The following is a 27,357-nucleotide window of genomic DNA, read 5'->3' as shown; positions in this document are numbered from 1 at the left end:
CAAGCATTCGGCCGCCTGAGTGAGCCCAGGCCTCAGGCGTGTAGTGCTCTCCCTGACCCCTCCGACCCCTCCACCTCAACTCGGGCCTCTAGGAAGAGAGAATGTTCCTCAGGCCCCAGGAGCCTTTCAAGGGCCACAGCTATTGTCCATCATGCTGGTGGATGAAGGCACAGCTGTGCCCTGGGGCCTGCCTCGTGGTCGTCACTCAGCACCACAGGACACGGCTCTAGGCTAGAGACCTGAGCTCAAACAGCCACCTCTTCTGTCCCACACCACGCGTGCCCTGCGTCGGTCTTCCCCGAGCCTCACTCTCCCTCTGCTGGAGAGGGCGGAGTTTCGGGCACTTAGTATCACCTGGCAGCCATTACAGTTACACGCCCATCTCACCTCACCCCAGAGTAAAATCCTCACAGGAGCCGCCATCTACCAAGGATTCGGTCAATACTTGGGGAGCGGGGAGGAGGAAGGAAGGGAAGAGATGGAAAGTCGAGGGAAGGAAGGAGTGTTTAGCAGTTCCTTATTTCCTCACGCTTATTTGCTAAAGTTATTCAGCTGGAAATAGTTTTTAAATGGCAATACAACTTATTGCACATTTTAAAAATTCTGCTTTTCTGTGTTACTCCTGGAAAAGTGCTCGGAATCCAACGTGACCTCAGGAGCTTGTATGTGAGCTACACAAGCACACACACAAGGACATACGCCCTTATGCCCCAGGTGAGCCTCCCACAGCTCCTCTCTCTTCCATCTCAGCCTGCCCTCCTTTCCCTCAACAAACAACTCCAGGCCAGGCCCCCTCTCTGGAAGGAGGGCTTCACCAGTAAGTCAGGAATCTTAAAAACAGGATCCCTGGTGTCAGGGCAAGAAGATGGGCAGGAGGGCACACAAGAAGTAGAGAAAAAGGTCCTTGTCTGCCACCCTCCTGTGGAGACTACTGGTTTTCCTTCTGTGGTTTCGAGCACCTAAACACCGCTCTAAGCCCAGATCTGGTATTAAATATCACCCTCCACAGCTGTTTACCAATCGAGAACTCAAGGTCACGGGAGGAAGGAAAGGTGACATTTGGACACAGGACAGAATACTGGCTTTCCCCAGTCACAAGTCCCTCAAATAAAGCCTGAGGCTTGAGGTTTCATGTTTCTTACAAGTGTCTAAGCACACACCTAAGAAAGGAAGGCAGCAAAGCCCCAGCATCATAGATAAATACGATGCAGAGCTCTGACAAATTGTTTTCAATGGAAGAAAGATTAATTAAGAAAAGGGATGTAGCAGGTCTTCTACCCATTCAGGATCCTTCCAAAGGGATGAGGGAGCACTGAGAGACCGGGAAGTCATCGAGTCAACCAGGAATACCGGCCCCAGAGGGTAGCTGCTGCCCACCCCCCCGTCACGTTCTTTGTGAGGGGTTCACGGCCACGTGCCAGTAGTGAACACACGCACACCGATGACCGTACTCAACAGGGTAGGTGGCAGGGAGGGAAAGAAAAGACAGCCAGCGAGGGCAGGAACACATGGGGCGGGGCGGGGGAGGAGAGATTCCTGCTGAGGGTCCCGCATCTCAAGAAGACTGCAGACAAGCAGCGTAGCTCCAGGAGGGACAGGAGAAGCCCCCAGCCAAGCTGGAGACATGAGAGCAACGAAAGCCTCTGAACAAATGCCACCCAGGAGAGGAGAGATTCTGTTTGACATGATAAGATATCCCTTTTAGCTTTGCCAAGTATTTTCTTTTTAAGATTTTATTTATTTATTTGCCAGAGAGAGAGAAAGAGAGCAGGCACACACAAGCAGGCTCCCCGCTGAGTGAGGAGCCCGATGTCGGGCTCGATCCCAAGACCCTCGGATCATGACCCGAGCTGAAGGCAGACGCTCAAGTGACTGAGCCACTCAGGCTTCCCTGCCGAGTACTTTCTTATTATCTCAGGTTATCTTCACAATCATCTAGAGAGGTCTATAAAGGAAGCAGTATCCACATTGAAAAATTGAGGAAATAGGCGCGGAGAAGGGAATGACTTACCTGAGGCCACCCTGCTGATGGTGGCAAAGCAGAACCACAGTCTTCCAGAACAGACCCTGAGGCCAGGAGGCAGGGTCTCCCCAGATTGGAAAAATGGAAGCATTCATGGACAGGTTCAAATTCATGGACACGGAGGGAAGAAATGGATCTAATAATGGGATGAAACCGCCCTAGCCCAGGACATTTCAGGGTAAGAGAGAAAACGGCGGAGAGAGCAGCAGCATCCACTGCAGCCATCTAGTAAAGCCAGGATCCCCAATGCAAACTATTTCCAAAGAGTCCACAACATCATCTGTCGAGCTGGGGAAAAGGTCATCTCAAACAACTGTGGTTCAGGAGCTGAAAAGCCAGTCGACAGTGACTGAGAGAGTCATTTAGGGCCAAGGAAATACGCCAAGAGGACAAGGAGACTCTGAAGGAGAATGAGAACAAAAGACCCAGGTTTTCACCGAAAATGAGGCACATCAAGGACTTAGCAAAGGGTCTGGCACAGGGCAAATGACTAATACACACGTATTGTGGCCACTGTTGACTAGTACTGGTACTGTCAGAAAGCTAGGTCCTTCCTCAAAGCCAGTCTGCAAGTTGTGGCCAAAACAAAACCCAGTTTACTGTGTTCTAAAATGCTTCTTAATGCCGAGGCAGACTCTGACCTCAACCTCTTTTACTGGAACTATCTTCAACAGTTGTCATGCTCTATTCTGTTACGGGGTAGCCTGACACATTCCAGAGAGGTGGCTGGAGCAAGGGATGGGGTGCTAGTTGAAGCTGGCCATGTCCTTTGGCCTAAATCTCCAGCCCTGAAGAGCTTCCCTCTACTACCGGCCCCATCCCAGCCCATCCCAGTCTCCTGAAGCCAGCAGATGTCCATTGGATAGTCACCAGCCCACCTGCCACCTCCCACAGGCTGTTTTGCCTTCCTTCAATCCTTACACACATCCAGCCCACAGACCCCCAAGCTTGGCCAACGGGCTTTAAAAGGGGCAGCAGTGAAAAAACACTGCAGAGGGGACCGTGTCTGATGGCTGTGTTCTCCACCGTCCGCTCCCACACACTTAGGCCTCTCTACTCCCTGCTGGTCTTTCCTTCCCTCTTTCCTAGGATTGCTAGAATGATTTGTTCTGAACAGCGACAGGTTTATAGGTTAGCCGACACCTCCGCTCTGTGGAATTTTAATTAACTTCTCCCATCGTCAATATGCTAAGGAACGGGGTCTCCATTCTCTGGGGTCAGCAATGTGTTTCAGGTCCTGCTATATCAGCCGTCAAATTGAAGAATTAATGACGTGGCTAATCGGCTCTAATTCTTTAGAAAGAAAAAAATTTTAAAGGGAGTTGTAGAAGGGGGCAGGAGGGGTACAGGCTCCATGGGGTGAGGAGAGGGAGGCTGAAGGGGGCTGAGTTGGGGGGGGGGGGAGTCAACTCTCTCGTAAAACTAGTGACTGACTTAAACCCCGTGTTGGAGGGTGGCAGCCCTACAGCTTGCCCACTGATCACTTAGGTGAGGAGTGAGGGATGAAAGAAGTGAGGGAAGACCCTAGAAAAACAAACACTCTGATAGAGCAGGTGCAGGAGAGAGTCTCTGTACCCTGCTGGGGAGGAGAGAGGCTCTGCCTTGGTTCAAGAAAGCCTAGAAAGCAGAAATCAGGATGCAGAGCTCACTCGTTTACTGGTAAAGCTAGAGAAAAAGAGGCCAAAGAGTAAAGTAAAGCTGCCATCAAAAATTTGGCACTTCTGCTACAATTATCACTCTACGCCACATACCTGTCCCCAGTTGGACATGGGCCCCACGCCTCTCCTGATGACTCAGGTCTGTAAGGGATACTCCAGAAGACATTTTCCAAGGGGGAACAAACCAGATGTGGGTTGTGAGAGCAGGATGGCCGGTGCAGTAACTTCCCCGGGGTGCTAACAGGCCTCTGCTTTGGAAGTAACCCCGGAGAGCATAGGTTCCAGAAGGGGCACTCTTGTAACAGCTGGTGTCAGTCACATTTTAATAGTATTTTTTCCCCTCATATTTCTGGAGTAGATGCCTAGGAAGTTAACCTCTGGAATGCTGTCTCTACCCCACACATATATGAAGTGAGCCACAGACCTCAAGCCTCTGGAGGATTTTCAAAATCTCCAGAAGACAGGCTCAAAGCAACCTAGAATATACAGGGGGAAGATTTCCTAGCCCACCCAACCTCAGAAAATAAAAGCATTATTATACAGGACAAAACCATACCCCAAAACGTCTCCCTTACCTTAGTACTGGGCTGATAGCAATGGACCAGACTCTGTCTTCAGTCTGGATGGTGTGTAAGCACTGCCCCAGCCGACCTGAGGCCAAAGGCCAAACCTGGAAACAGGAGAAGAGACACTCTCGTTGGCACTGCCTGGGACTGAGATGCGGGGTGAGTGTCCCGGGGAGGTGGGGGGCGGGGGGGGGGAACGGAGACTCCTTTCTGTCCTGCATATGCCGAGCTCAGAGAATGAGCAAAGGAGCCTCCCCAGCCTCTGGCTCACCCACCTGACTCCCAGTCCGAACCACCCTCCTTAACATCCACCTGAAAGCCCTTCTTCACCACCCAATCTTGTATCAGGGAATCAGAAGCTCCACACTCTTCAGCTGAGCCTTGACTCAGCAGGGTGAGCAGGTGGAACTCACCTCTCTTAGTAACTTCCTTGTGTTTGTGGGTTTTCCTTTTTCCTATCTCTCAACCAGATTTTTCTTTGGGCGGTAGGGAGGAGGATGATCAAGGCCCAGTATGGGGGCACAAAGATGGAATTAGAGCAGAATTAAGAGAGAGGAGTAAAAAGAAAGACACAAGGGAAGGAGAGAATGGAAGAAGAAGAGCGGCTTCAAAGCACGAAGGTGGTGTGTTGTTGTTTGTTTGTTGATAGTGCCCAGGATCCAGTGCTATTCATGTCAGCAGGGAATTTAGCACCTAGTGTCAGCAGAAGTAGCAGAAAAGCTTAACTCTTTTAAGCTTCCATATCTTCTACAGGTTAAAAATATTGCTTGAAGCACGTTATCTGGTCCCTATCAGTCAGGAATGTACATTAGCAGCCACTCCGGGCTTAGCTCTAATCAACACTCAGGGAGCCCTCAGTGGCCAGGGCATTTAGAAATCTCCCATTAAGCACAAGGCCCCCCTCACCTCACCCAACCCCAGATGACACACTCAGGGAAATAAGCCTCTACCCAAACAGAAAGGAAGCCTCGAATGTACAGGGCTGTCCCAGACAGTGGCCAAGGAGGGATCCTGAGGCTGCCAGATGGCTCACTGACCTCTCAAGGTCCCTGCAGTGCTATAAGGGGGAACACACAAAAGCCAGTCAGGACCTTAGATGGAAGAACTTTCAGGAGACATTCCTTGAGTTTAAGGGGCAGGTGACGGAGTGGGGGTGGTCTTGCCTTCTTAGGGTCACATGACATGTCTTCCCTATAAAAGGATAAAGTGTTTTAAGATTTTGTGTATGCATGACAGGGGGAGGAGGGTGTGAGTTCCTTCCAATATAAGGAAAAGAAAATAAACTTAACAAGAAGATCCTGAACAAGGAGGGGCAGAAAACAAAGGTAAATACCACAACTTTCCTGGAGTGCCAGGATTCTGGCTTACCCTTCTGGATCTACAGCCAGGCCACTTTGCCTGTAACTAGGTGCACTTCTAATGTCTTCTTTCACACAGTCCCAGCCCAGAGGAGAGGTTTGCCTTTTCTCAGATGCCAACTCTCTAGGAGGCAGGTTGGAGGGTGAGGCGACACTAAGGCCTCTGATTATAAAATCTATGGGGCCAGCTCCAGTCCTGAACTCACCAGTGCCCCCCACGGAAGGGGCTGGTGGATTCTGACACTGTGCAAACCACAGGACAAGGTGTCCGGTCTCCAGGAGGGGCTCAGGAGGCTTGCTGCCGGTGCTGAGCATGACGTTGGGGAAGTGCTGCCCTAGCAGGAACCCGAGTGTCATGACGCCTGAGGGAGGGGAGGTGACAACAACATGCTGATCACACCTTCACCCTCAGCGGTCAAATCCAAAACAAACCCATCCCTGGAAAAGATATAACTCAGTAGAAGTGGACATTTATATAGTCCTTTCAAAGAGCAGTTGACGATATGTATCAAGACTCTTAAAATGACCAAAGCCTCACACCCAGTCATTCTATTGCTGAAGATTCTACCCAAAGATAATTCTAAAACGAAGAGAAACCTATATGGTAAAAATATTCCCAGAAGAGCAGATAAGGCAGGCGTGGGCTTTGGAGTCAGACACATGTGGGTCTGAACCCAGTTGTTATTTATTATCTCTGATCTTAAGGATGTTTCAGGACTTCTTAGCCTCAGTTTCTTCATATGTACAATGGGAAATAATACCTATCTTCTGAGGGCTGCAGAAAAGTCAAGAAATGCATAAAGCACCAAACACAGAAACCCAGCATCTGGCAGATATCCAGCATTCAATAATGGCGGGTCTTATTACTCATTAAGCCATTGAAGATGACACTTAATAATAATATGTAATAATAATAGAAAACCTTATAAAATAAAGTAGATACAGTAGGGTATATTGGATATCCAAAATATATTATGAGCATAATTATGTGGGGAAACAATTCTCCTAAAGGAGAAAACGAACAATTGTAAGGTGCTTAGCATCGTGCCTGGTTACTTATATATAAACAAGCAAACCTCTGCATTGAAAAATAACTAAAAGAAGAAAAAAACAAGTTCAAATGTTCCTTCCTTCATAAAGTCTCCCCTTTCAAGCCAGATGTGATCTCTCCACCCTCTGAACTTTCTGGCCCTCTCCCTAGAGCCTTACACACTTCACAGTCCCAGCCACTTCTCATCAGCTTCAGAGCCACGGCAGGCATGTCTGAGCTCGCCTCAAGAAGAGAGGCTGGCTCTTCCTCACCTTTGAAGAGCCCCAGTGCCTTATACACCATGCCTTGCATATAGTAGGTACTTTTAAGAATAAATGGAAGAATAGAGAACTAAGGGAGACAAGGAAAGAATGGTCAGGACCAGCCCAGTCCCACTGAGAACATTCCTACATTCCTATCACATATCAGGATGGAGGGGCAATCCAAACTAAGTCACGGTAAGTTTGAAAGGGGCGGGGGGTGGGAGGGCGCGGGGAAGAAGGCTCCCTGAGCAGTCTCTAACTCAGACGTCTTACAAAGAAAATGTTTTAGTTCCTTTCACCCCAGTAAAACAAATCTCTTTCCTAAAACACAGTACGTATTTGGGGGAACTCCCAACAAACTGGCTATAGATGTTTACAGGCAAACATGACTAAGTTCTCATGTAGGCTGGGGTGTATTAGAAGCCTACAGAAGCAGCTATGGGACTGCAGACGCCACCAAAAAGAAATGGAGGGCTGGTTATACAAGACTAGCGCTGGGTAATGTAGAGACAGGTCAGGAAGACGAAGGCAGCTAGAGGCAAAGACAGCAACGGAGAGGGAGCAGCAGCAGCATCCAGAAATCTGCAACGATGAGCTGGCCTGGAGGTCACTGGGGAGCCCCAAAACAGCAGGCCAGCTTTCTGGAGTTGAAGAACCGGGGCGGGGGTGGGGAGGGGATTCTGTCACTGACTTAAAAGAAATCCTCAAAGGAAACAGGATGAACTGCGGTGACAATTTTATAATTAGAAAGTACCTACTTTAATGCTTAAAAAAAACTGAATCCACCAAATAGGGTTGAGTCGGTACTTAAAACATGAAACTAACCCAATATCCCAAATATTGGGATTACTATCCTTTGACTACAAGCAGTCCATCCCCCTGAATTGCTACCTTTGGTCAAAAAGCTTAGTTTTATACTGCTCTGGGTGTCAGACCACAGAGAAGAGGATAGAAGAAAGGGATGTCACTGAAAAGGAGGGGCCAGGGGAGCCTTGAAGCCATGACAGGAAGATGCCAGAAGGAGATGGGAATATTTTTAGGGGTCACATGGCAAAAAGATTTCTATGCAAATTGTTTCTGAGGAGTACAGCAGGTTAAGGCCAGTTTGTTTGCAAGGGATGGTACAAGAACAGTGACCAGTCAGAAACCTGAAGTAAGTATAGGGTAGGGGAAACAGGAAACAGGCAATAGGAAATTTAGTTTCCAAGTTGGTTCCAAAGATTTTTCTGGGCTTTTCTCAGGCTTCCTGTGCTAGTGTGCATGTCTCTGACAGAACACAAAGTGTAAGGAATAAAAGAGCAAAAGGAGGAGAAACTTCCAGAAGTAAAAAGGAACATATGTTGCCCTTTTTATATAAATTGGTGGCATTTTAGGGTGCCTGGGTGGCTCAGTTGGTTAAGCGACTACCTTCGGCTCAGGTCATGATCCTGGAGTCCCGGGATCGAGTCCCGCATCGGGCTCCCCGCTCAGCGGGGAGTCTGCTTCTCCCTCTGACCCTCTTCCTTCTCGTGCTCTGTATCTCTCATTCTCTCTCTCTCTCAAATAAATAAATAAAATCTTTAAAATAAATAAATAAATAAATAAACTGGTGGCATTTTTATATGAAGGAATAATCACCAGAGGGTACATGGAGTCGGAAAAGTTAATGAGTAAAAACTGCAACTTCCCTCTCCGGAGACCCTCCCTAGGTGTCTTAGCAGCCAATTTGCTGACACGAAGAGGCATTTTGCTCCTGTTGGCACTATGAAGTCTCCAGATGCCGGGAAACAGGCAAGTAAGATGCTATCGGGCTTCCTGCACCTCGACTGAATTGTCAGCGAAGTTCCCACAGCAGCCCCAAAGGACCAGGTGTGTGCGGGCCCCGCCCAGGGCTGCTGGACACAGGCAGGGAGAAAGACATTCTTCTCTGTCTCATGGGTAGAGGCCTGTTTGACTCAAACGTGGATGAGCAGAGTCCCTAAAGCAGGGGTCACACTACTTATCGGCCTCATTCTGTTGGCAGATGACTGACTGTAGCCCAGGCAGTTTGGCAATGACGCACCAAAACGCCTTTCCCTCCTTGTCTTTCTACTGCTTGCTGACCACATCACTCTCCAGAGAAGCAGTAAAAACACATTTTAATTATCAGCCTGATTGCTTATAAACACGGTGGTGAAAAATTAACCTCCCTAAACAGAGAGCAAGCAAAAGGAGGGAGATTTTAAAATAAAATATTGGGGTCAGAACTCAGCCCACAAACTTGAGGAAATTCAGCGCAGGGAGGAAAAGCTGGCCAGGCCCTCTGTTTTTGAGTTCACGCCACATTTCAAGTGAGTGGCAAGCTTCCCAGCCACTGTCCACTCCTTTCTCAGGCCAGCTGGCAGGGACATAGTCTGGCACCGCAAACTGCATGCCTGAGGCACATAAGTGAGTCCTTTATCGTGTCGTCCCCTCCCGCCCCCACCCAGCGCCCTCGAGGAGCCAATCCCAAGGCTCAAGGCCTGCCCACCCCCTCCCACCCCACTCCCTATAGACAGAGGGAATAACCATACGTAAGGAGGAGACCACTCACCTTGGCCGTCCTGTCCCTAGAGCCACTCACAATGATGCCCCCTCTGCAATCCACACAGTTCACCTCCTGTTCATGAGCCGAGTACTTGACAGTGAAGGTGCTATGAATCTTATGAACGCCAATCTTCCCATCTCTAGGAGAGAAATAGGGAGCCCACCCCCAACAGCCAATTATTCTCTCTGTCGGAAGAGAACAAGGCTACAGAAGCAGCCTGCGTCTCCAGGGATGTCCTGTTTTAGGCAATTCAGCTCAACAAGGCGCTGAGCTTTGAGACACCTCTACTTCTTCAGTACACCCGGGGCTGAACAGAGCTGAGAGACAAAGCAAATTCCCCCCATGAGAGTATCAAAACCAGCTTCACTTTTCATTAAAGGCTCTTCCTGTTTTCCTTCTCCAGCTAACCCTATTAAGTGCCTTTGGTAAATCTCTCTGCTTCACATGGAAAAACAAAAACAAAAACAAAAACACTCCCTCTTCTTAAGGTCTCCCTCCTCATCCCTTTGGAGCTGAGAAAGAAAAGTCAGAGGTAGGCAAGCCGAAGTTCCCTGAAGAATGCGAAGGAAGAAGTAGAAGGAGACGCCTGCAGCACTTACCCTCCTGCACTGATAATATGCGAGTTGGCCAGCACAAAGTGGCAAACGTCCTCATCATGCCCAGCAAAGACTCCCAGGGGCCGACGGTTCAAGCTGGCACCATCTGGGCGGAACTGATAAGCCAGGATGAAATTAGCCTGGGATATGTACAGAGCATCACCTTCCAGCTGCATCCAGGGCATCTGACTGCAGAGATGTAAAACACAATTTAAGAGTCAACGAGATACAGCATGAAAACTGATTCCAATCTTTGGAGAGGCTGACTGATCCCCAACTTAGCAAGGATAACTTGTACGGCTCAGCCTTTACCTCCCCATTCTCCTGTAAAACTACCTACCCTTAGGCCACCCTTAGAAAACCAGAGAGACTGAGCTTTCCGGTGTGCATGTCTCTGAAAGAATACAAAGTTTAAGGAAGAAAAGAGCAAAGGGAGGAGAAACTTCTAGAAGTAAAACTTTCTGTTCTGAAAGTTCTGGACTTTATAAAAGAAAGTCAGAACTAAAACACCAATTAAATATCACTCTTAATTGGAGAATGCTTATGACTCGAATTACTGGCAGCGTAGACTTCTTGGGGGTAGGCAGAGCTCAGCAAATTCAATGACTGGGGCATGGAGAGGGTTAAAAAAGACACCTTCCAGGGAGCCTGGGTGGCTCAGTCCATTATCTGCCTTCCACTCAGGTCATGATCCCAGGGGCCCGGGATCGAGTCCCGCATCGGGCTCCTTGCTCATCGGGAAGCCTGCCTCTCCCTCTGCCTGCTGCTTCCCCTGCTTGTGCTCTCTAAATAAATAAATACATAAAATCTTAAAAAAAAAAAAAAACCTTCCACCCAGATGAAGTGATTTTCTTTCATTCTGCATCCTCCCCAATTTGAAGTGTCAAGTGATAAGTTTCGAGGTTCCAAGACTCCCACACATACTTCTTACCTCTTCCTCCAACAGAGTAGATGGAAAAAAGAGAAGAGTGAGCCCCAAGAAGCCCCATTCCCTTATCCCACTATGCAAAGGGGCCATTTATAAGTGAAAGGAATAAGGCCACTTAGGAAAGGATGCTAATGTACTAGTTAGCTATCTAGATCCTCACATGGGATGTCTGTGTTTCTGTATTAGAGGGTAAGTGGAGCAAGGGGAAAACACAGCTCCGCAGCAGTCCACTACAGTTTGGGGGCTCCAGAGAAATAATCAGCTCTCCTAGGCAGCTGATAAGAGAAATCCACAAATAGTCAAAGATTCCCTCTATAGTCTGGCAGGAGGGAGAAAGGTTAGAAGCCACAGGCCAGTCCCATGGCATGGAATGAGCCTTAAGAAAGAAGACTCTGCCAGGGGCGCCTGCATGGCTCAGTCAGTTAAGCGACCAACTCTTGATTTCAACTCAGGTCACGATCTCAGGATCTTGAGATCAAGCCTGAGACAGGCTCCACTCAGCGTGGAGTCTGCTTGTCCCTCTTCCTCTGCTCCTCCTCTTGTGCTCTCTCTCTCTCTCTCTCTCTCACACACACACACACACAAATAAATAAAATCTTTTTAAAATAAGGAAAGAAAAAGAAAGGAAGGAAGGGAGGAAGGGAGGAAGGGAGGGAGGGAGGGACGCAGAGAGAGAGAAAGAGACAGAAAAAGAAGAAAAAAGAAACGAAGAGAAAGGCAGACAGACTCTGCCAGAGCCCAGGCTCTCTGGTGGGGACTAAGCCCCTTTCCCAAGGTAGACATCCCAGCAGCCTGTCCTACTCTATGTAGGAGTTCTGGAGCTACCAGATCCCAAGCAAAGCATAGGGACAGCTGATTCATCCACATTTACTGAGACACCATCTCCCACTGCCAAGCCTGTCTGAGCAAACTGGGCTGTGTTTCTTCCCCAGACTCCTTAATACAAGCGTCATGGGAATGTGGAAAAGTTCTGCAAATTGACTTGACGGGCCATTAAATGCAGCTTGGTCTTTGTAGAGCTGAGTTTCTGCTCAGGAGGTTTTTACAAGTGTGTGCATATATTATATAGAACATGTGTAGAGTGTGTATAGATGCCTACATTCTCACTCATTATACACTTCCCTCTTCAACATCCCCTTGCACAGGTTTGTGGCACAGTCAAGTGGGATGGTTGGAATGCATGTGTTTAGAGCCATCTGGTAAACAGCCATTTGCCTAGGACGAGAAACCAGGTTCATTCCAGGTGAACAGTGGAGAATCCTGGGGCAGCCTGGTAACTGCTTTGTGTGTTTATTTGCCAAATTGCTTTGAAAACCATCCCCAAAAAAGACGTCAGGGACAAAACCTTGATAAAGAAATAAACTCCACTTTCTGGTATTAAAAGGTAAAAGCAGGAAGCAGAGGGCAAAGTTTTTTTTACCATAAAAATCAGTCTTTCTCCCTAGTAGTTTCTTTACCACCACCAGGACCCCCGCATAATTCACAGCAACCACCACCCATGAAAGCAGCAGAAACTGGACACCAGCAAGAGAGAAGGGGTCTTCAGATGAAGAAGCCTGTCTGCAGGTCAACCTGGAATGAGGAACCATGACGTTCCTTATCCATTCCAACCAATCAACAAGGAGCACTTCTTTGGTAGGAAGTCAAATGATAATTATGAAATAATGTAGCATCAGTGAAGCATACAATTTGCGGCATTAGCAATCCAAAGCCACTGTCTAAATTTCCTCACAGTTCTGAACTCTACCTCCTGTAACATCTATAGCCAAGGCTTTAGGTCCTATTTTGCCTTCTTAATAAAGTTGGGCAGAGGGCTAATGGAGTGAAGGAAGTGAAGGCGTAACTCCATAGAGTAGATTTAAAGAAAAATAACTGTAAAACAAGATGGGTTGAAATGTTGGCTTCATTTCTTTCTTTTGATGAGGTACATTAACAGTGGTTACCTCTGAGTGGTAGCATTATACGGAAGTTTTATTGCCTCTTTAAATGCTTCTATTTTTTCAAATCTCTACAATAAATGTGTTATTTTTATAATCATAAAAATGTGGAATTTGTTAAAGTACATTTTTTGGTAATTTTTACAAATGTAAAAAAAAAAAGTCCCTCCGATGCCCCCTTTGCCACACCACTCAAGAGAGGCACATATCCACTCTAGCTAGGACCAGACTTTTTACTTCCCAGCACGCTTTTCTGTCCCAGGTAGCTTTAAGAGTCAAGAGGCTACTTACCTGCATCTCCACTTCAGCAGGATCCCCTCTCGGCAGCGCCCCAACCTCCAGTTCTGAGACACCCTCACCCGTTCCTTCACGGGGACACTGGCCATCCTGTGTTCAGACAGAACAGATAACCCAGTCACAACTCATTGCCAACCAGAGAAAATTCCATAGGCTTATGAGTCAGAACTCAGGAGTATTTAGAATACGTCTAGATATAAGTGATGGGGTTAGGACACCAGAAAGGAATAACTTTCTCTCTCCACCCTAGGATAACCAAGGGAGCCAAGGAGAACAGCCTGTCCATTACAGAGTCTGTAGCGATGCCAAAGCAATCTAATGGAGAAAGGATAACAGAGAGTTGGAACCACTGGCTATCCCTAAGGAAAAACACAAACTCTGACTCCTACCTCATACCAAACAGAAAAGTTAATTCAAAATAAATTTAAACATAACATGTAAAACTATAAAGCTGATAGAAGAAAATATATCAAAATATCTCTGCAACTTGGGGGCTAAGCAAAGGTCTCTTAGGACACAAAAGGCAATAGCATAAAAGTTTAATAAATGAGACGTTACCAAAATTTTAAATTTTTGCTCACCAAAATTAATATATATACCACAGTCCGGGGGAAACTGTTCACAAAATGTATACTTGACAAATGGCTTATATCCAGAAAATATGAAGAAATTATAAATACATATGTATAATTGTATGCATATGTATATATTATACATGCATTTATATATATATGTAATTTTATACCTGTAATTGTGTGTGTATATATATATAAACTAATATATACCACTCAATTATATGCACAAATATATACACACACAATTATATATACATGTATATGTATATTTTTTGAAGGCCAGTAAGAACTCTGTTACAATCTTGGTGGGAAAGCAAAATGGTACAGCCATTTTGGAAAAATGTCTGGAAGTTTATTATAAATCTAAACATATACCAACTGTATGACTTAGCAATTTCCCAAGAGAAAGCATATGTCCACAAAAAGACTTGCACAAGAATGTTCATAGGAACTTTAGTCATTAACAGCCAAAAGTTGAAAACAGCCCAGGCAGCCATCAAGAGGAGAATAGGCATACACCCTTTGGTATATATTCATCCAATGAAATACTACTCGGCAATAAAAAGGAAACAACTACTGATATACACAGTAATGTGGGTGAATCTCAAAAACATCATGCTGAATGAAAGAAACGTCACACATGGGGCGCCTGGGTGGCTCGGTTGGTTGAGCAGCTGCCTTCAGCTCAGGTCATGATCCCAGGGTCCTGGGATCGAGCCCCGCATCGGGCTCCCTGCTCAGGGGAGAGCCTGCTTCTCCCTCTTCCTCTGCCTGTCGCTCTGCCTACTTGTGCTCTCTCTCTTTCTCTGTCAAATAAATAAATAAATCCTTAAAAAAAAAAAAAGAAACGTTACACGAGAGTTCATGTTGTATGATTCTGTTCATGTGAAGTTTGAGAAGGAGAACTAATCTATAATGGAAGAATCAGAGCAGTGATTACCACTGGGAATCCTATCACTGGGAAGGGGATTGACTGGGAAGGAACATGCAGAAACTTTCTGGAGTAACATTCTATATCTAAATCTTAAGGGGATTTGGGTTACACGGATATGTATGCATTAGTCAAAAATGCATCAAATGAAAAAACATGCACCAAATGATATACTTAAGATGTAAGCATTTCACTGTATAGAAATTTTTCTTAAACAAAAAAGCCCATAAACTAATATATACCAGTCAATTATATGCATGCATGCTGAAGTGTTTACAGGTGAAGTGTACTGATATCTACAACTCACTTTGAAATGCATGATAAAGCAAATACAGTGAAATGTTAACTAGAGAATCTAGGTTGTGAGCATATGAGTGTTCATGGTACATTTCATTCAACTTTTCTGTTTTGAATTTTTCAATTAAGAAAATGTTGGGAGTGTCAATAGTACTTTCTGGGTGAGGAAAGTTAAGAGCAGTAAGAGAGAAGGGAGTGCACCGGCAACAGGAATGGCATAGTTTGTGACTGGGCTGGAGTGGTAGGGGACAGGGAGAAGAAGCACAAAGCCCCTCTGAAAATGCACCTTTGGACAGAATTTTGAAATTATGGACAAGAATTTGAAAACTTCACCTTAAGTCCCATAGCTCCCCTATGTTTCCCTGGCCTGCTCCATTGGACAATAAAGGTACACTGCTTGGAACAAAGTAATAACTACCAGGTCTGTTGAGAAAAGAAGAGACAGACATGTATTTCTTCCAGTCTCTGCTATACCTTCACATTTACTACCCTTTGCTAAAAGGCAGCAATCAAGTCCTGCTTTCAAGATTACAACAGATACAGGTTAGAAAGGATGGTTTTAGGGGCACCTGGGTGGCTCAGTCGGTTAAGTGTCTGCCTTCGGCTCAGGTCATGATCTCAGGGTTGTGGGATCGAGCCCTGCGTCAGGCTCTGCGCTCAGTGGGCAGTCTGCTTGAAGATTCTCTCCCTCTGCCCTTCCCTCCACTCACTTTCTCTCTGTCTCAAATAAATAAATAAAAATCTTTTTTAAAAAGTTTCCTTCCTAGGGCACCGGGGTGGCTCAGTTGGTTAAGCAGCTGCCTTCAGCTTGGGTCATGGTTCCAGGGTCCTGGGATCGAGCCCCGTACTGGACTCCCTGCTTGGTGGGAAGCCTGCTTCTCCCTCTCCCACTCCCCCTGCTTGTGTTCTTTCTCTAGCTGTCTCTCTCTCTCTGTCAGTTAAATAAATAAATAAAATCTTTATTACAAAAAAAGTTTCCTTCCTGTTGTTTAAATGTGTACAGTATTTTTTCTAATTATGGGTGGTAAGACTGAATATCTGGTCATATGTTTGAAAGCCATTAGCATTTCTTCTGGGAAATGCTTGTTCATACCCTTTGTCCCTGTTCCTATGAGGACTTTGGTCTTTTCCTTGTGAGTTTGTAAAGCCTTTTTATATAATCTGTATTGTCAATTTTGTTCCAATTTATTATTCTTTTTATAGCATTTTATCCATGTGGACACTTAAAAAATTTTTACATATCCATGACTTCATGTGAATCTTCTGAAACACTTTAAAGAGAGTGAATGTTCAGGAAGGGGTTTCTTATTTTAATTTTCTGGCTAGAAGATCAACCGAAAATAGATTTTTTTTTTTTTTTTTAAGTAGGCTCCATGCCCAATGTGGGGCTTGAACTCACGACCCTGAGATCAAGGATCACATGTTCTACTGACTGAGCCAGCCAGGGGCCCCCAAAATACATTTTTATTTCAATTTTACTATGGAAAATCTTTCAACATAGTGAGTAGAGTTTAGTTAACCGAACTGAATACTATTTTAAAAATGATGTAGACTGTTTTAATCTCTCAGGATCATAATTCCAAAGATAATTTATTTAACATTTAATATGGTGTTTATGATGTGCCAGGAACTGTTTTCCATTTACCCAATGCCTATGCATATTAAGTATCAATGGGCTTGTTGATAGTGCAATTATACTTCCTGTATTTTATCCAATTAGAAGACCTTGGAAATAAGCGATAAGCAAACTAGCTGATACTTCAATTTAAAATGAGAAACCCAGAAATGACCCAATGAACTTAATATATAACAAACAAAGTAAAATTTTAAAGTAAGGAAAGAAATCACTACTCCATTAGTGTTGTTGGGTTTATGTAGCATGTTCCAAGTTTATGAGGAAGAAGGGAGGGAAGAGGAATATACACGCCTAGAAAAACAAGGGAAGTAAATACTCTAAAATAGTAAACTGGGTCCCACCCCCCCCCACTTATTGGGGACGCTATAGGACAGTGAAGGAATGGTCAGACCAATGCAATATTTACAAAATGAACAATTCAAAATAAAAAAACAAAATAGTTAACTGTGGATAGCCAACTTGATGTATTTTTATTTTCTTTGTGTTTTTATGTATTTTCCAATTTCTCTACACTGTAATATTTTGGTGAAGAGGAAAATACTTATTAAAATAATAAATTATTATTAATGCTGGTGACAAAACTGGGTATCAACGGAGAAAAAAACTGATTTAGATGATATCTCATAACCCAATATAATAAATTCCCCCAAAATGAAAGTGAATTTAAAATATTTTTTTGACTAGAAGATTTTAAAGTGTTTCAATTTTAAATGCTGCACAGAAGAAAAAAGAGATTAAAATGAAAACAGAGTAAACAGCAGGGGAAAATTAGCAATACTATAGGTATAAGTTTTATCTCTAAAACTTTTAAGGGACTGATAGAAATCTACCAGAATAACACCCTGTCTCCAATACCCTGTCATCTACAACCAACAGCAGATAAGATCACACGCTGTCTACGTGACGAAACACTGGGGAAACATCCCACAACATGAATACAGACATGCATATTAAAACAATTATTAAAGTGCCACCTCACATCTATTACTAGGTGGAAAAAACAGAAATTGGCTTTGGTTTGATAGAAAGGTTTGTGTTTGGTTATATAGTGCAGGTAGCACACTGGTACAGCCTTTCAGGAAGGAATTCTGTCGAGAATTGTTACATGACAGCTTCTGACCCAGCATTCCCATTTTCGGCACTAAATCACAAAGAAATAATTCAAAAGAAAAATATATTTTTTACAAAGATATTTATAGTTGCGGTGATTTTTGAGCTATAACCTGGAAATAGCCCAAATGTTTGTCTGTGGGGGAGAACAGTATACGCATGCAACGTAATACACTGCCGCTAGAAATGACAAATGTGGGAACTGCCAAACATTTTGGAAATGACCACAGCAAGCAATGGTAATTAAAATGAAATCAAATTTATAAAGGTAGCAGTGAAGAGATGCTACATAAAATTACATTTCCGTAAACATGTCAGAAGAAGTAAATAGATGGTGCTTTGGAAGTGAGTTTATAGATCTTAAATATTTCTACATATCTCTCTCACATAATTGTTGATAGGTCTCTCGATTTACCTTTAACTAAATAGTAAATTCAATGAAGTTGTGGGAAAAGCCCAGAATGCACACTTAGGAAACTGGGATCTGAATCCCAGTTCTGCCTCTAACTAATTATAAAATTCTGGTTACCTCACTTCTCTAATGGTCAATATCTTCCCCCAAGAAACGAGGATAGTATTTCTTACCATCATGGTTTTAAAATGACAACTAAAACAAAGTACAGTGTAAGTACAAAAAAAGGTTCATTCTTTTTACATAAATATAAATACAGGTAATAGTTAATATCGATTAATGGTGTCATCCCTGAAGCTAATCCAATAACCATTTATTTCTCTTCTAATTTAACTACAATTATTAGAAATTGTTCTAATGTCAAACATTAGTCCTCTTTCAGGCTGAATGATAAGGATTTGGGTTTATACACATTAAAAGCTAAACTATATTACTGGATTCGTCCACTGGGTGAATGCGGTCCCCAGTTTCACACTGATAGAGAGCAAGCCTCGCTACCGGATGGAGAGAGAACTAAGCACAGCAAAAGACAGTTAACAAGATGGACCAAAGAACCGAACTCTTAATAAGAAAGATTAGACTCTGTGTCAAATCTTATCCACAAATCCCTCCCAGGTATAAAAGAAGGCATTCTCTGTAGCTCACCTTTCCTCTGGAGTTAGGTCCAAGTTAAGAGGTGGAGGTGAAACCAAAAATTGAATATTCTAGATCACAGCAGGAAGGAAGCATGGGGGAAAGAATCAACATATTTCCTGAACTGGGTTAAGGACAACACTTCTCTCATCTCTCTGATCACTTAACTGCCCTTTGCTGACACTTTACTAAGGGTCAAAGCACTGCCCTGCGGGCCTGATCAGCAAGAAACTCTCAAAGTTGAACTTTAGAAGCCGCTACCAAACAGCAGGTGCAGGCCTCCTCTCCCACAAGCAATGCCATCCTCACGACACTTGGCTCTGGCCCTTCAAATCAAATTTCGACTTTTTTAAGCCACTCCCTTTGGCTTCGACTTGAGAAATAGTACCACCTTGTTAAAAGCAGCTTAACAACTCAGCTTCTTCATCCCTTTTGTCCACTCCATCATCTTTGATGGTTAGTTTCCCTAGCTGGTGGCGAAATCATACGTATATTCTTATTAGCTTCAGCACCTGAAAAATCAGAAGGAATAAAATAATCTTTCTCTGAAAACAGGTACCAGCTCCCCTCCTCGGGACCTGTCACGGTCTAGTCAAAGGGGTTGGTAGAACAAGGCAGCAGACGTGCCTAAGAAGATAGGAGCAGATGCCCCTTGGAATTCAATAAGGACCCTTGTTCCCATCTTTGAAATGCTCTCTGGTTGGCTATTTCTCCAACACACTTGCTGGTTTAAAGTGGGGGTGCTCCCCCCAAAATGATTAGTGCCCTGTAAATAAACCTCTCACAGGGCTGTTAATGCGGCGAGGAATCTCTAACCGGCCTGTGGGCCTGGTGGAACTTCCATTTTCCCAGCCTGCCTTCTCTTGCCTCAGGCTCATTTTCCACTTGGGCCCCCTCCCTCTCAGCTTTCCAGCACTTAGTCACTATTACAGTTTGACTGCATTCCTGGGCGCAAGACCTATTTCAAACAAAAACAACACAACATGCACCCACGGTACGCTATGGGGCTCCTTCAAATCTTGGCAATCAGTGAGTCTAGAGGGACAGAAATTAATCTAGGCAGTTATCTAGAGTCCCCTTTCATTTCAGCTCTCCTCCCTCACCCCCCAAACTCAAAGCAAATAAGTCTGAATAAAAATGCCTCAGGGCGAAGGAGCAGGAAGTGCAGGTATCTCAGAGAGGCCTTATACTTGCACGGCCTCTAAGACCAGTAAACTCCTGGATCACAACTCAGTTTCCCTCCCTGCCCCATCCTGCAGTTTGGTTCCCCTTGGATGCTGCGGATGCCGCCTCCCCGCATGACTGGCATGACTTCCATAAGCATAACTCCCCGCTGATTTGGGAATTCGGCAAAGGAGGGGATCCCGTCCACAAACAGAGAACAAGGCCATCTCAGGAGGCACCGGGCTAAGGAGAGGCGACGCGGCTATGCAAAATGATGCTCGGGGCTTGGAATTTTAACACTGCCTCTTGATTTATTTGATCTTGCTTTCCAGAAAGATTGTCCCTTGTAGTGCCTGTACCTACCCTACCTTCTACCAATACTAAGAATTTGGCTTTCATGTAAAGTATTTTTTTAATGTAGTCAATTTTATTCTTCTTAAACCACAAAACAGAGTCTTTGGTGGTACAAACGTCACTAGTTAAGAGTCTTGTCAACAGTTCCCAGCTGGGGAGGAGGCAGTTAGAGGCCAGAACTCCTGAGGGGTCTCTTTAAAATGCTAACCCCCAGGGTAAAAGGCTCTGGCAAGTGTGGAGGTGCAGCTGGCAGTGCATGGTATTTACACAGCCCAGGGAAACTTCTCAGTCTTCGTCTCCACTTGCATGAGGTCTATCATTAAGATTTTAAAAATATTTAACTTATTATTATTATTATTTATTGATTTATTTACGATTGAGAGGGAGAGAACCAGCAGAAGGTGAGGGAGGAACAGAGAGGAAGAGAGAGAATCCTAAACAGGCTCCACACCCAAGACGGAGCCCAACATGAGGCTCACTCAGTCCCACGACCCTGAGATCATGACCTGAGCCGAAATCAAGAGTCGGACACTGAACTGACTGAGCCACCCGGGCGCCCCAAGTAAGATTTTTTTAAATCAATGAAGAATCATTGTATTGTGTTAAACTGCTTATCCTTCTGACTAGGAAACAGGGGAATAGCCCCACCAGTGAGTCAAGTGAGACTGCTCCCTACAGTGATGATAGGACCATGCACAAGGTGAGGCAGCAGACGCACCTGTCCCTTGCGAGGCCTCACCTTGCTCACCCGACCTTACCTCCCATGGTCCCACACCATGCAAGCGAACTCCAGCCGAGCCCCTCTCTTCTACATTCATCCCTACCTCGGTACCTTCTCCTAAATTGCCAGCACCAGCCTACTTTGTTGTCCCTGACAAACGCTTGCTTCCCTCTTCTGGGCACTAATCAAATCCACCCATTCTTCAAGATCCAGCTTATGCCTCTACTTTCCTAAGTCCTGCAAACAGTCCGCTCCCTCTCATGTGAACCCCTGGGCTGAACCTAACACAAACTGAGGCACTGTTAACTTTTTGCAGCTTTAAGTTTTGTTTGTCCAGTACAGTCATAAATTCCACAGGATCAAATCTTAACCTCTCAGTACTTCTAAAAGTACATCCCAGCCAGCATGCTGCAGAGCGGTGGTATACCAGGAACCCCAAAGAACTGGGCCATCAAACTTTAAACAATTTATAGAATTGATTTTCATTCAACTAAAGATCCACCCACTTTCGTGAAGATTTCAGACAAACCACAGAGCCACAATGTGGCCCCTGGCCCAATTTGCTACAAATAAGATGAAGATTATATGTTCAGAGGAAGGTATATGAAAGGATATAAGAGAACAAGATCAGGGCAATAAGCAGTTCTACTAGAACAGTAACATACCACATGGTGAATAAATAAATATACAGGTTTTTCAACTTTCTAAAACGTGATTTTTAAAAAAAATTTACCTTTTAATCCTTTCATGTACTACCAAAAATTCTAACAGCATACAAAAGTATGTCTTAGACACAAAAGGGGAGAACCCTGGGCCTAGCAGAGTAAGTATTTTAATAGATACTGCTTAGGAACCGCTTAAGTAAAGTCCTCAAAAGTATAGTTCTCCCTTTGGCAAGTCACACTTTCAACAATACTTGTAGCTTTTCAGGAGCCTAGACACACTACCTTCTAGATCCAAAGTCCTTTCCTAAAAATGTATAATATACCACACCTTTAGGAATCCAACCAAAGCCTCCAAATTCTTATGCTAGAGAAGCTCGAGGGAAGGAACTTGAGCAGATAAATTACCTTAATGTGGTACCACATGTCAAAGCTGTCCAAAGAAGTTTCAGAAGCAGTAGGCATAACCCCAATTCATAACCCTGAGTATAGGATTTAGGGTTATGTTCACACTCACATTGACTTCCTCCTACTATTGGTCAAGTTCTGTATTTGCAGGGCACTTGGCCCGTGTATGTTCTCCAAGATGTTAAGAAATATTAGCAGGGGGGAAATTTTATGGTCAAACACTTTAGACAATGCTGGCTGAAACAAAATTAAACAGGTCTCTCGATCACAGGACTTCTCAGTGTCTTTAATTTACCAATGGGTATTGTGAACCTCCAAGAGAGGCAGTGTGGAGCACAGCATTTCCTACACTCATTTGATCACAGAATCAGTTTTTCACGAATCCCACAGTACAACTTTCAGAAAGGCTGATCTAGCAGTTTCCGAGCATAAACAACAGCAAGAAAGATGCCACTATTTTTTGTGAACAGACCATCCGCTCAGTGAGTCATGAATTAGGTACTAGCAGCTTCACAAGTGGACTTTGTTCTCATACGTTGAAAATGACTTTTCCCTGGGCTCCCCATCTGAAATGTAAGGAATAATTACACTGCTCTGCTTCTCAGGGTTGTTTTTTATTGTTTTTAATCTTGCAACTGTGTTCCATATTAATCACTAAAACAGGTTCTCAGCCCAAGTAGCCAGGCTTCAAAATCCCTGGTGCCCTTCCAGCCTGGATGAAGGGATGGAAAGAACATGAACCAGACGCCACCCAGAAAGTTTTTACATCTCCAGTTTTGAGGCCATTATGATAAAGTCAAACTGCATCCAAGATACCGGATAAATGACAGGTTCTTCTTTAGTAACTCACTTCTAAAGAGAGGACCCTCTTAGGCTCACACAGCACCTGTATCTGAATCTTGACTCACCTTTTCAATATGGGCTTTCTAAAAAAAAATTTAAAGAAACATGGGCGGTCAAAGTTGGAGCTACAGGAAAGAAAGAAAAAGATGTACTGGAAGAAGACTATTTCCCCTTCTCTGCAGAGAAAGAACCCATTACAAGCTCGTGAGCAGGGGAAATATCATTCTTTCTGGTGAAATAGCTTTCCAGGAAAAGTATCTCAACATATTACTATAAAACAATTTAATTTCCCTGTCCCATCACCTGCCACCCCATCCCCATTCCCCCCAAAAAGCCCACATATTGTGGATTTCCTCTCATTCTTGGCAGAGTTACCAGAAGAAACATAATACCCCCTTCGGACTGCTCCCAACAGCTGCTGGAGCAAGATGGGGAGCTGGGGGTAACCTTCCAAAGCAGCCTCTTAAAATGACCATTCCCCCTGCCAAACCATGCATCCAGTGAACACAAGACTTGTCTTTCCCTACTTTCTTAAATCAAGGAGAGACCCCAAAAACAACAGCATCCCCTAGTCCAAAATACTTGCCTCCACCCATCTGATCTCCTCATCTTGACTGTAAGCTGAAAGTTGTGTACAGTATGCCCCATTCTGTGTCTTCCCTAACATGCGTTTCTTGAAATAGTCCTCTACTACTTCACAGGACTAGTATCTTTTGTTTGCTTAACCCACCAATTTCCAAGTTTGAATTTTTACCAAACTTCTACTCAGTGTAATCTCCTTGTCACTGTCCACCTCCCCAATACCACATGCCTTGTACACACACACACACACACACACACACACACACACACACACACCTCCTTTCAGGTCAAGAGCCTTGAAAAACAAAAGTCTAAAATTCAGCAATGACTACACATATCCCAGCCCTTTACCCTTCCCCAACATCATCAGACACTAAATGCGCTTCAGTTCTGTTAGAAAAGCCCCATGCCAGGCAGCAGAGAGACTTCCAGCTAGTCTTCAGCCTCTCAGCTGAGACCACCAACAAAGAAGTTCATGAATGTCAACTGGGGGCAGAGGCAATATCTCTCTTTGCTGAGGAGAAACTGGATGGAGCCTCCAGCATCATTCCCCAAAGGTGACAGCCGAGGTTGAGTGAAGACCGTGAAAACTGTACAAGAGCTGAGGGAGAAAATATAATGGAAGGAATGATTCGGAATCAGGGGCAGAAGAAGGTGGAGGGAATGAACTGGCTGACCCCAAATGTCTTTTCCATCTCTAACTCCTATGATTCTTTGACCTCCAATTTTGTGCTGCAGACAAGGAATGGAAAGTCAACAGACGTGGTGATGTTTTGAAAGAGCCTGGCGGTCTGCTCTTGTCATTTAGTGGCCTTTGCATGTATTTTTTAAGGTGTCTCTAAGCCCTGTCTTCATTTCACAGTTGTCACCTTTCTCAGCAATTTGAGCTCATGTCAAATACCAAAAAGAAGGAGAAAAAGAAAGAATGTACTGGCAATTAATTGTGGGCTAAAGAGGGGCAGCCCAGGGCCCATTGGGTGGCCCAGACTTCTAGGGAGGGCAATGAGGATGGTTTGGGTCTAATGGAGAACTGATTCAGAGCTGAGACAAGGCAGCTAAACCTCTAACAAAAGATAAATTATTTCTCCAGATAGCTTCATCCTTGGCTGTAGATCCAGTTCAAGTGTTCACATGATTCAGGATTCACAAACATATTCTTACTTAGCACTACCGCCTCATTTCCACTGACTACAACTGGATTCCCATCTGAATTCTGTTCAAATCTGAGCAAGACTGCTGAATAGAAAACCCTTTCCTCAAGAATAAACCAAATCTGGGGCGCCCGGGTGGCTCAGTCGGGTAAGCGTCTGCCTTCCGCTCAGGTCATGATCCCAGGACCTGGGATTGAGTCCCATGTCTGGCTCCCTGCTCAGCGGGGGAGCCTGTTTCTCCCTCTCCCTCTGCCTGCCGCTCCCCCCTGCTTGTGCACTCTCTCTCTCTCTCTTTCTCTCTGTCATATAAATAAAATCCTCCCCCAAAAAAGGAAGAAGAAACCAAATCTTTGGATTCTCAACCTGGTCTGATGGCTGATGCACCTGAAATAAATTCTGGAGCTTAGCCAAAATCTGTTTCTGTAGATCAGAGTGAGGGGGAATCCCAATTTTCACTGAAAATTCAAAACTTGACTCTGTCCTCACTTTTTCAAACAGCTTATCTCATCTTAAATTTTCAAAATTTACTGGCCTTAAGAAGAGTCTACCGAAATACTCCATGTTCTGGGATGCCTGGGTGGCTCAGTCAGTTAAGTGGCTGCCTTCGGCTCATGTCATGATCCCAGAGTCCTGGGATCAAGTCCCACATCCGGCTCCTTGCTCAGGGGGGAGCCTGATTCTCCCTCTGCCTTTGGCTCCCTCTGCTTGTGTTCTCTCTCTCTCTGACCAAAAAATAAATTAAAATCTTAAATAAATAAATAAATACTCCCTGGTCCACAGTTATGAGTTGGAACCAGAAACTAGTCCAATGCCAGGGTCAACCCAGAGTTAAGTTTACGCTGTCACACAAAAATAATTCTTTTCTATGTCAAACACTCAAAAAAAAATTTTTTTAAATCTGTATGGTTCCTCAGTAACTTCACTGTCAGTTTGATTTCAGCAGCTCACTATCTTTACAAGGTGAAGGTGCTAGCACAGGAAATTCAAAGTATGGAGCACTGAAATATTTTCAGAGATCTCATCTCAACAGGAGTTGCTCATCTTACAGACTGTGAAGACTTTGGGTTTCCTCCATGTTTCTGCCTTGAATGTTAGGAAATCCATCCTCTGCTACTCAAGTTTTACAAGACTGGAAATGATATAAGCAGCTCTATATTCTCACGGTCTTGGAGGAAAAGGCCTCTTCCATTCTTCCAGTTTGGATTTGGAGGCACTAACTGCACTAGACCATTTCCTGCTTCCACAGGTGTATTATTTATTTTAAGCATGTAAACTGACCTAAACATTTATTAACTCACAAAACGATTAAAAATAAGGTCTTTTCATAACAGCTAAAGAGAAATAATACACCCACCTATGAAACTTTTCAATCAATTAGAGAACAAGTAAGTGACTCCCCTTCCTAGGTAAGGCAGAAAGGGAAGGAGAAGGCCTAAGCTACTTTAAGTTGCTAATTGTTTTCTGAAAATTACTGTTCAGACCTTAAATGCATCCAGGCAACAATGCCTTCTCCAGGTCAGAGTTAGGAAAGGAAACTTTATGCTTTCTGGGCCAAAAAAATGCTCTTAAGTATAATCATTTTAAAACAAACAAACACACTCTGCTTATCTGTGTCCATCTCACCACTCTGGACGTTAATCATCACTGAAATAGATACCCTGCTCCCCAGCCTCAAAGAGCTCCAAGCCTGCAAGACCCTGGCTAAGGAATGAATGTACATGCCAGGGCAAACACCTCAGAGCCTTACTTCCTAAACACCTATTGTTAATTCTAGGCAAATCTACCACAAGTAAATGCAAAGGAGCACCCAGGTATTGCTCAAAGGATGGTTAAAATAAAATTCAAGTTTGAAAACATAGGACTTAATTTGGGAGGAATTAACATGAGACTGGCAAAAGTATCTTTAAAAACACCCTTAGATTATATATACAGGTATACTGTATTCTGTTCTTTGCCCTTGTTCATTTCCAGTATTAGAACTTACAGATAGCACCTCTGCTCTTCCACCTGTCATATTGTCCGTCTACTTCTTGCGTTTAGCCTTCATTATAAACGGAGAGGGTTAAATTTCACTGTTTTGTTCTTGAAGACTGAACCAGGTTAGTTTCCCCCCTACTCTTCAGGGAAAACTTAAAAGACCACTATATGAAACATTTCCTTGATTTTTATATTAAAGATATTTCTATTCCCCCAGGCTTCATAAAACCTTCAAAGAAAACTGATTTTGAACCAGATGACTGACTCAAACTGTCTTTGTGTTCACTTTTTTTTTTTTTTTTTTTAAAGCTCAGATACCTACCCATGTTCACTGTTTGGGCCAGAGGCCTAAAGGGAAGCAAATTATTTGTTTGTGGTTTTAAAAGTGGCCAAAATGCCTTCAAGCACAAGTATAAGACCATTAACAAATCACAAGGAACCAAAGCAGTTCATCTTACTCAACAAAGCTATGATCAGTTAGGAACAGCCAAACTGAAAGGGAATTGCCCTGGGCCGGAAGGTCAGTAAACCTTAGCAGTTCATGTTTTTGAGAATCAAGAGGCTCTTATATAGCAGGGAGTGCAGATCCTAGACCCACAGGTTCTGTTGTCCTGCTTCCAAAAGCATTCAGGACAGGTGAGAGAAACTAAGCGGTGTGTGTGTGTGTGTGTGTGTGTGTGTGTGTGTGTGTGTGTGTGTG

At 44.3% G+C, this 27,357-nt stretch overlaps 1 protein-coding gene across 5 annotated transcripts in view; it reads right to left on the bottom strand.

Moving 5' to 3' along the window:
• Positions 1-27,357, bottom strand: part of FBXW4 (F-box and WD repeat domain containing 4) — an 81,013-nt gene that overhangs the window by 49,268 nt on the left and 4,388 nt on the right. For all 5 annotated transcript variants that reach the window (XM_025880417.2, XM_025880420.2, XM_025880414.2 and 2 more), the window contains exons 2-5: positions 13,196-13,291; positions 10,043-10,228; positions 9,450-9,582; positions 4,257-4,351 (exon numbers count right to left, since the gene is read on the bottom strand). In XM_025880417.2, the coding sequence (XP_025736202.2) occupies positions 4,257-4,351; positions 9,450-9,582; positions 10,043-10,228; positions 13,196-13,291 (510 nt within the window). The remainder of the gene's footprint in view (positions 1-4,256; positions 4,352-9,449; positions 9,583-10,042; positions 10,229-13,195; positions 13,292-27,357) is intronic.

This window comes from Callorhinus ursinus, unplaced genomic scaffold (genome assembly GCF_003265705.2).
Source record: "Callorhinus ursinus isolate GAN/ISIS: 27379988/994484 unplaced genomic scaffold, GSC_fseal_2.0 scaffold20, whole genome shotgun sequence".
NCBI lineage: Eukaryota > Metazoa > Chordata > Mammalia > Carnivora > Otariidae > Callorhinus > Callorhinus ursinus.
This window is presented reverse-complemented; position numbering and strand designations above follow the sequence as displayed.